Source organism: Montipora capricornis, chromosome 10 (assembly GCF_036669925.1).
Source record: "Montipora capricornis isolate CH-2021 chromosome 10, ASM3666992v2, whole genome shotgun sequence".
Classification (NCBI taxonomy): Eukaryota; Metazoa; Cnidaria; class Anthozoa; order Scleractinia; family Acroporidae; genus Montipora; species Montipora capricornis.
This window is the reverse complement of record NC_090892.1, coordinates 55,908,709-55,918,708: the sequence shown is the minus strand read 5'-3', so window position 1 is coordinate 55,918,708 and position 10,000 is coordinate 55,908,709. Positions and strand designations below refer to the sequence as shown.

General features: G+C 38.7%; 2 protein-coding genes and 1 long non-coding RNA gene across 4 annotated transcripts in view; 1 reads left to right on the top strand and 2 right to left on the bottom strand.

The window, feature by feature from the left end:
• LOC138021765 (uncharacterized) overlaps window positions 1-2,562 on the bottom strand; it is a 46,626-nt gene extending 44,064 nt beyond the window's left edge. For both annotated transcript variants that reach the window (XR_011126439.1, XR_011126440.1), the window contains exon 1: window positions 2,454-2,562. This is a non-coding gene — a long non-coding RNA (uncharacterized lncRNA). The remainder of the gene's footprint in view (window positions 1-2,453) is intronic.
• A 4,671-nt stretch (window positions 2,563-7,233) lies between these two features.
• LOC138022127 (cytochrome P450 4B1-like) overlaps window positions 7,234-10,000 on the bottom strand; it is a 35,128-nt gene continuing 32,361 nt past the window's right edge. The window contains exon 16 of the mRNA XM_068869155.1: window positions 7,234-10,000. This exon is cut by the window's right edge and continues 2,217 nt beyond it. The gene's annotated coding sequence lies outside the window, so the exon portion shown is untranslated.
• LOC138022128 (melatonin receptor type 1C-like) lies at window positions 7,319-9,633 on the top strand. Its single transcript, XM_068869156.1, has one exon. The coding sequence runs from the start codon at window positions 7,319-7,321 to the stop codon at window positions 8,336-8,338; it is 1,020 nt and encodes a 339-aa protein (XP_068725257.1). The 3' UTR covers window positions 8,339-9,633.

The window sequence follows — 10,000 nt, the reverse complement described above, 5'->3', positions numbered from 1 at the left end:
AGAGGATGACCAAAAAAAAACCGTAAGACAAAACAAAACAAAACAAAACAAATCAGAAAAAAATAATAATAAAATAAAAAAATGTTATCACTTGGTTAGAAAATACAATACATTTGAACGGAACGGACGCTACGAAAATTTATTGACTTGGACAGCAACTGACTTTCTTTTTAAATTTGTTTGAGAGGTAAAAGTTATACTTGACAGCGGAAATTACTTGTACGGTGTTTGCTGTTTAATTGTCATTCCTCATACATTCTCTGATCTTAAGCATTCCGCTAAGGAAATGGAAAGCGGTTTTCCTTTAGATCCTTATCATCGAGAATTAGAAAATGTCATTCGATCTATCACCAGTGTCAAAATAATGACAACAACGCTATGTGTGGTGTCCGGTGTCTTCCGTTTAGTTTAATTTTTTGGCCGGAGAGGGCTTTCATCCACATTTATAATATTACAGTTTGATACTTCTGCTGTAGGACGTGAAAGCAAGGCGCACTTTTAATTTCTGTATTTCGAGCCTAATTAGAAAACACAATCCCGGAGTACAACGATTCCTCAATGAATCGTGTCTAAAGAAAGAGTCGGAATACTCTTCGAACTTACTCACTCAGCTGAGGTCAGGAAAGTGATATCATGCTGCGGGTTCTGCCCGGCTTCCCAGGCACAACCAACTGATAGGATTACCGGGTTTTCAGTAATGGACTTGAATACGTACTTAAATATTAATAATGAAAAAACTTAAAATTAATTAAAGAAATTAAACATTATATCTCAACCAAAACCATATACCTAAATAAGTCCGATACTAGCACATTACGTAACTCCCTCTTGATTAATCTCGATCAAAAGCTTCTGTGAGTCGTGCCATCACAAAATAAAATAAAAAATCACTCTCTTAATAACGTTAGTTCCCCAAACTAAGTGGCCTATCAGGAGGTACATATTTACTTTAGCTTGTTTCCCATATCAACTCCGAATTTTCATGTGCGATCTGTCACTTGACCCCTATACTATATTGCCATGGTTCATTTAATTCCTCTCCAGTTCTAATTTGCCGAGCTGATCAAAGAACCCCTCCTCGTTCTGGTCATGAACCGACTTCAATTTGATGATTTCACGTTGTTTTGCAGAGTACGGCCAAGAAATGTACCGCTATGCGTGCCACGTGCAGCGCAATTAATTTTCATTTTCAAACAATAGACTTGATTCGAATGGAACCCTTTTTGACCTCTCTTAGGATACAGACACACTAAACCTTGTCCCCAGGGCGCTTTTCCCACCTAAAGCTAGGGAAAAGGGCCCTGGGGACGAGGTTGAGGCCGAGAAACAGGGCAAGATGAGTCATGGACTGTGCGACAAACGAAATGACCGTTCTCATCTCATCCCCGAGAGAATTTAAAAGCCGTTTTCATGGATTTCATGAAACCCCTATTGAAACCTAGAGAGGATGAGGTACCTCACCCTTTCTTCTTGAAACCAATAATTTTAGGGACCTTAAGATCTACGAGGGCGACTTCAACGAAAACATCACCTCAAAATATCACTTTGTTTTGTTATAATTCTTTCGCTGTTATTCTATGTCGTTCATTTCTTATAAATTGAGCGAAGTATCGTAAAAATTGATTGGTACGAGCAGTTAGAGAATGAAGGATTCTGTTGGATGCTCACGTTGTCGTCAAAACCTCAAATTTGGTAATTTCACGTCGTCCTTATGCAGCGTACTGCAAGAATACGTGCTAAAATCCGTGCTGCACGTGCAGCACGATTATTTATGCTCTTTTAACCAATGATATCATGATTGTTTTGCGCCGTTGTTGTCGCCGTCGCCGTCGTAAAATCTTAAGCTCCCTTATATCCTTGTTTTGAGGCGGCCGCCTTTGTCGTAGTCATCGTCGTTATGTAAATTGCCTTCATCTTTTGCGCATTGAGTGCACGTCGCTGTTGGTGCTCATGATCTTCGCCCCGCAGTATATATTTTAAACTTTGTTTTAATCTGATGCTCGTTCGATTCTATCTTGTTTTCGCTACATCATGTTTATTTTCATGGAAAGTTTATCAAGTGTAGTTAACCCTTGTTGTAACTGAAGCGACCATGCAAAACTCATAAGAACATGCTTTCGTCATTTCGTCAAAATTTTATTGACGAGAAAGCAAGTCTCTCTTCAATTACAATTTAACCTGACATCGTTCTGTCAATCTAATTATATTAGATAAACCAGTAATTATGAATATAATGAAGCCAAATTGCTAATTCCCCACCTCAGTATTGAAACAAGCATTTCTCAATTCTAAAGACAAAAAAATCTCTAAAATTTGTGAAATTCTATAATATTCATCGTCGATATAAATATTCAAATCTCTGTAAGCCTTACTTAATGATTTGTGAATCGAGTAATGATTTAATCGCATCTAAAATAAGCATATAAGATTACATCGATATTTTACAAACACACCTGCTTGCCGTACCAACTAAGTTACCTCCGCGTACAATTCCGTGTCCATTTTCCAGAGTGCCAATTAACGCACGATTTGGATAGGAAATTTGGGATTTATGCCTTTTTATAACGCTTCTCGATGTTGCCGAAAATATTGCATTTGCAAATTTTTAGGAATATCAAATAAGAGGACGAATATCGAACGTAAAGCATGTGTAACCAATACCGATTCCCACGTTCACTCGACCAAATGCTTTTTGGTTTGGCTGTCATTGCACCATTTCATTTGCTAATTTATACATATGTGGATGGGCGATGTAAATCCGTTTTTACCTTAATTTGGGGGTAGATAAAATTTGAAGCTAGAAAAAAATGGCTGATATCGTGATGATCATTACTCTGCGTGAAGAGTCTCTTTCGATCTTCCTAGATAAGTCGGGGAGAGGAAAGTAGACTCTGCCAGCCGGCTCGACATTTCGTGTTGAGCATGCGTTAAAAAGTCACGCTTGACTAGCAATCGCAAAACAAACAAGCTCAAACAGTAGGCATATTTTCGAATACAAGGAAAGGTTACGTTTATACAAACGTTGGCCGTGAAGCACTTATATTTTAAACAGAGTTAACTGGATAGAGTGTAATGTGAAGTGCTAGATTTCCCTCCCATATGAACCATTTGAGCGTTAGCCCTACTGATGGAAATGGGCCCACACAAGGACAGAGAAAAACTCTGACCAGGGTGGTGAATTCTCACCCTCACTCATGGGAATTTTAGACAGTTAAAAATTGTCACGCTGTGGGAGAAGACAAAACGCGGAGCCCTACGTACTCCATGGAGTACCCTATGGACTACCCAAATGGAGTGGGGGGGGGGGGGGGGTGCCCATGTCCTCCGTCTGAATTTCACAGCTAGCTATGTCGCAATTTCGGAACATTCTTGAGTCGCCTGTCGGAATTTCATTAATAAATTTTAGCTCGTTGCCCCTCTGACAATCCCCATTCGCTGGAACGACGCCAACGGAACATACGGCCTCTATCTTTAGGGTTTTGAGACCTTTTTTAATGTTTAATACCTATTCAGACTACTTGGAATAGTTGTTGAAGTCAATGAAATTCCATCTAGTAAACTATACAAGTGAATAAAGGCCTAATCTGGCAAAGCAATCGATCTATAATAGCGTTTCTACAATTCTGGTAGTGCAAGAGTCTAATCATGTCTTCAGAGTTCAACTCTGATTTAGTTGTCAGACTGTGCTTTTCTGTAACTATAACAATCCAGGAGGAAGGACATTACCGACCATTCATTATCCGCAAGGCATGCGTTTACAAAAGGTCTGTGAAAAATCATAGTTAGTAGAGGGGACTGGTTATGAAACTCGGCAAACTTCAGAGGGTTAAACAATAGCGCGGTCTCTGATGTTGAATAGACCCGTCACGTGACTCTCACAGTGCACAAATTCGGCACTCCGACGACTCGTTTATGACTCTGATAGTGATGTATTTCAATAACTCGCTTACGATTTGGAACACCGAGATGAACGCGATCAATAGAGAAAAAAGTATCTCTCTGACAGACTGACGGAGTGCGCACGTGGGTCATGCAGGGAGAACATGATACGCAAAGCGGAGAGTGATGCACTGAATACGTCAATCACATGAAATGAACAATCAAAACAGCAGTAAAATGAGATGTATTTCTGTTCGCCTTTATTGGACCCTTGTTAGTCATAATTGGCCATAATTGTTAACAATGATCATTATTAAATAATTACGACGAATTGTGTACGCGCAAATGTTCCGCAGTCCGCAGAACATTCACAATTCAGAAATTCGCTGTCGGTCAGTCTTGACATTTGTGTCGCTTTCGCTAATTCGTTATAATAGTCTGTCGGTCGTCGCCAGTTCGTGGCTACCATCTCGCCGGTTCAAGGCCATGTCGCTTGTCGGAATTTACCCCTAACAGGGCCTCACTTTCCTCTTCCCGACTCTAGGAAGATCGAAAGAGACTGCTCGCAGAGTAGATGATCATAGAAGGTAGTTTTTTTGTTGCATTTTCCTTTCCCGAGGCGACACAGCATTGCAAAAATACCTGAAAAGACCGCGGGCCCTTTAATTAAAGCATTGTTTTTATAGTTCTGGGTAAGTATTGTGCCTTGCATTTAAGCGACGCAAGCGATCGATCTCCATCATTTTAAATGAAGATCTCACGTATGTTGAACGTTGTCGAGGTGACTGCAACTGAAAACCAGCAACTTAGGGGGACGATTGAAAGCACAATTTCAAGTGTCCTATGAGTTCAAGCGAGAATTTTAATTGATTTAACTCAGTCATATTTTTTCGCTTTCTGGAAATTACCTTTTAACTAACTGTAGTAAAAAGGTGAGGCAACCACCAAGGAATTCCAATTGAACTAGTAAACGCGTTTCTACAGACGCATGTGTATATTAGCATTTAGAATTACCAAATACGTTTTAGCGTCGTGTTCACTAGAGACAGAAAAGATAAACATTGAAGATGAAACCAAATGGAAGACTCAGGGATGACTGTTGACTCACGTGTAAAAAAAACAAAAAAAAAAAGAAGAGAACGTTCAACTTTTCTGAATTTCTGTGCTTATTCATGGCTTACATTAAATAATTAACGAAGGCACACGCAGAGAAATAAAAGGTTAATTGAGGTTATTATTATCGTTGAAATTATTTGACAGTCTTTTGTTTTATTGAGCAGTCGTTTTAGTTTCTATCGTGGCTTTATCAAACAACTGTAACTGGTAGTCACATTTTTATCTCTGAGCTAAAAATTTCGACTGAAAAAAGTGACGACGTGCTCGTGTAATAAAAGATGGGGTATATTTCAATCGACTTCGTTATTGTTCCTTACAATAGAACAGGGATTTGTTCTCCAGACGCATGTTCTACAGACGCATGTGTATATTAGCATTTAGAATTATCAAATACTTTTTAGCGTCGTGTTCACCAGCGACAGAAAAGATAAAAGATAAACATTTAAGATGTAACCAAATGGGAGACTCAGGGATGACTGTTGACTCACGTGCAAAAAAAAAAAAAAAAAAAAAAAAGAAGGAAAGGAAAGGAAAGGAACTTTATTTAAGTGTCTATACTAGTCGTTCTAGCGCTGGAGCACTAATTGGGGACACTGTAAACTGAAATTAACAATGAAAGCAAATCAATTCAAATGTTGGTTTTCGAGGAGAGGGGAAACCGAACTACCCGCAGAAAACCTCTCGGTGCAGAGTAGAGAACCAACTAACTCAACCCACATATGACGCCGAGTCTGAGAATCGAACCCGGGCCACATTAGTGGGAGGCGAGTGCTCTCACCACTGCGCCATCCCTGCACGTTCAACTTTTCTGAATTTCTGTGCTTAGTCATGGCTTACATCTAAATAATTAACGAAGGCACATGCAGAGAAATAAAAGGTTCATTGAGGTTATTATTATCGTTGAAATTATTTGACAGTCTTTTGTTTTATTGCATTGAGCAGTTTTAGTTTCTATCGTGGCTTTACCAAACAACTGTAACTGGTAGTCACATTTTTATCTCTGAGCTAAAAATTTCGACTGAAAAAAGTGACCACGTGCTCGTGTAGAGATGGGGTATAGTTCAATCGACTTCCTTATTGTTCCTTACAATAGAACAGGGATTTTTTCCCAAATATGGCTTAGTATGGCTCAATTTGAGATCACGCCCATCACCTACAATCGCAAAAATGGTTAAACCGGAAGATTTCTAAAACCGAACAATAATTCAAGCGTATTAATTTAATTAATGAAATGGCAAAAAGCCTAGCGTGACTTTTGCTTCAAGTTTATGTTTCACCAAAAAAAAATACAATACCATCTTTCTTGGTAACTAATACGTCTGCGAGCACTTCTTAAAAGAAAGCCAAGTGTTTTATTTTTCTATTCAAATTATTTTAATCAAGAGTCCATTTGTTTCTTTACTTTTGGCTTTTTCAACAATTATGTTAAGGAAACGAAAAGTGGACAAGCCTTTTCGGAAGCGCTCAGAGTTTTTTACTGCCAAACGGAAAGCGCTAATTTGAATAATTCTTAGACAAGCCACTTGCATATTTCTCTCTTTAAATATTCGTTCAGATACTCATTTACTTTAACGCCAAAACTAGGCTGGTAAACGCGAAGAAAATAAAACTACTTTTAGTTTCTAAAGCTGCTTTTATGCGATTTTGAAGGTGAAGACCCGAATTATGAAAAAATACAATCGCGGGCAGAGAACTTAAATGGTGTCCTAAAGTGCACTATATAGCACAAAAGCCATTTTGCTCGAGATGTACTGATCGGAGAAACTTAGATTGAGTTGAAATTGTCATTAGGAGCCGGAGTTTGAATTTAAAATGAAAAACACAAATTTGTTGTTGAGTGGGTTGGTGCTATCATCCTTCTGAAAAAGTACCATCTAAGTCATTATCGTCGATAAATGAAAAATATATGGTATTTGGCGTTACTTTACATCCTTTTGTTGTCAATTAGAGGGTCCGACAATCATTGTGCTGTTCCGACATGTCACACCTGCAAGCCAAATCTACCGCGAATTGAAATGACAAGCGCTGTTCAAAGCCCGAATTGTTCCGGAGTGAAACGCAAAACATTTCGCTGATAAGAAAGTGCAGATGACAATGCCTTAGAACGAATACGACTCGCAAATTCTTATCATTAATTGGACATCTGCGCCACTCGCCGAACGCAAGTGAAAGTTGATTAACTACATATGTAAACACAAAGCCCTTAAAGAAGTTCCCCGCCGACAAACAAACTCGCAGTTTTCTGGCCTGTACTTGTTCTCGTTCTCCCGACAGCGTACCTAAGAATTAAGGTTGCAGAAATCTTTAGATACCGCTTTTCTTGATGGCTGAGAATCACTTTGGGCATCCGTCGTTGGAAACGTACGTGGATCTCCTAGCAAAGAGGGAAACAGGAATCGTTGTCGTCGAAGTGCTGGTTTGCGCAATTTTAATGCTGTCAGCCTTGCTGGGGAATTCTCTAGTTTTATGGATGGTTTGCAAGAACAAGAACTTACGCACTATCCCCAATCACTTCATCATTTCGCTGGCTTTGGCGGATGTCACCATGGCCATCTTGTGCCAACCGCCTTGCTTGACTGTACTGTTGGCGGGAAAACGTACGTACGGGAATTTTGTCTGCCAACTGCAAGGGTACGTGATCGCATTGTTGGCTTGTGTATCGCTTTTAACCTTAACTCTGGTTGCTGTTAATAGGTACTTTTTAATTGTAAGGCCAAAGAACTATCAAAAGATTTTTACCCCGAGGCGAACGCGGTTGATGATCGTTGCGATTTGGATGCTTTCTCTTCTCGAACCTCTGCCGTATCTGCTTTCTGATCACCGCTATGTCTATCATGCCGGCAAGTTCTTTTGTTTTCAAGTTGTCGAGGTTAATTTTTACACGTTGTTAGGCTACGTCTATGTTGTAATTCCCATGATTGTGTTGACTTTCTGCTACTTCAAAGTATTTCGAAAGCTGAAGGAACACAACAAAAAATTGCAAAGTATGAGGAGGCGCGGGTTTGACCCACCTACAGCGACGAAGATCACGGTTGAAGATATAAACGTCACTAAAACGCTGTTCCTGACCGTGTGCGCTTTTGGCATCTGTTGGACGCCGATTTCGATCGTGGATTTTATCGGATTCGCTCAGGGAAGTTGGAATCTTCCTCGTCAGGTTTATGTCATGTATACGTTCCTGGGGCAGTTAAGCACGGTGATAAATCCGGTTATATACGGAGTCATGAACAAGACATTTAGAGAAGAATACAAGAAGCTTTTCAAATGGCATGGGAATGCAGAGATAACTCAAGAATCAGAGGAAACCCCTCAAACTCAGGAGAGCAAATGTTCCGTGCTGTAGATCAAAGATATGACTGTTTGAACAATTGTTGTCATTAATGATAAATGTTGAGTTTTTACGTAATGATACGTGGTGAATTTCTATCTCAAACGCTCTAAACATAAGCGAATCGAAAGCTGGCCAACACAGTGGTACCGGTTGTTTTGTTTGACTCATAGAAATGGTTTATCCATTTACAGCTAAATAGTGCGTCGTATATCAAGAAGTTCACACTTGGAACTAAAAGCTTCTTTATGTCTTCACCAAAAAGGAAACATGTGTTTTGTTTTGTTTTTTTATTTTCAGCAAATACCTTGTAGATCGGAAGATGTTGCGTTGAGGTGGAAAAAATACCGTTCGCATTCGTTCAAAGAGGACTGAACGACATGAGTAGAAACTTTTGGTAACAAAGAGGGAAAGATAATTTATAATAACCTTTATCACATTTTTGCTAAATGAACACATAAATTGGTCAAAATAACTTGCATCTGGGTAGATTAAATGTTTCTTTTCAATTTTAACTTGAACATAATCTTAAAGACTTATTAAGTTGGAACTTTCGCGAAATTGTCACAAATATGCTTAACTTTTCTTTCGGGAACGAAAACGACGGAAGCTGGAATATTCAACAGTCAAATAGGAAAAGCAATAACTCCATCAAAATGGTTTAATCTTTGCTAGGGTGGATCTTACACAAACTTTATACGATGTAACTTTTCAGGAATCTCTGTGGTTGGCGTACAGACTTTAACGGAAGACAGGTTAAACCAATTTTGACCAAAATTACTTTTTAGGCAATTACACCGAAAAAGACTTGTCCTTCTCAGCACGCATGTTACCTGTACTATGCCATAGTGCGTGAAGACCCTTCATGAAAAATCGACCGGCCGTTAACACACAAAACATTGTACTCAGCTCGAGTTTATTGCTTGAAGTCAAATCGGGAGAAGATTGCAGGAGATATATTTAGCTCCCCTATATTTCTTTTGTGACCACAGTTTGCAAAAACAAAACGGGGCGCTAAAAGGAAATTGATTAAAGCTGTGTTATCCGACGAGGAATCTGATGTTATGATAAACGGATTGAAAATAAAATAAAATAAACATAAATGAAATGATAATTTGCCTTGAACTTGAAAATAGTTAGATAACTTAATAATGTAACATACGTAAACTGGTTGAATGAAATTTTGTGGAATCCAAGTCTAAGATAAACGAAAATAAATCAGAAACGACATGAAAAAATTTAAGAGTGATTGCGTTAAATATACTGCACAAAATTATAGTTGAATAAATGTATTTTCATCCATGTTTAATGCAGCGAGGAATTGTGGTTTATTTTATTCCTGTTAACAGCTAGTCATCTGTACTCGATACTGATGAAATAACACTCTTCAGTCATTTCGTTTGACCTATAAAAACCGCGTGCTCGTTGGCGTAGAAAATGACAAAGACAGGCTAGTTCCCTTCAGTTTGAGAAAGATAATTTGCACTCCTTCTCTTGTTCGAAGAGTCGATTTCCTTTATACTTAAGGGTGAGTTCAATTGACCGTATTCCGGAATAGGAACACATGGAATACAAGTTGGAAATCCTTCGTTTTTGCGGAGATTCACATTAAAATTGTCAAACATTAAAATTTTGCTAAAATGCTATTTAAACATATTTTTATCATCCTTGCAGCTT

Excerpts from the sequence above, each read along its gene's own strand:
- LOC138022128 (XM_068869156.1), top strand. The coding sequence starts at position 7,319 with ATGGCTGAGAATCACTTTGGGCATCCGTCGTTGGAAACGTACGTGGAT.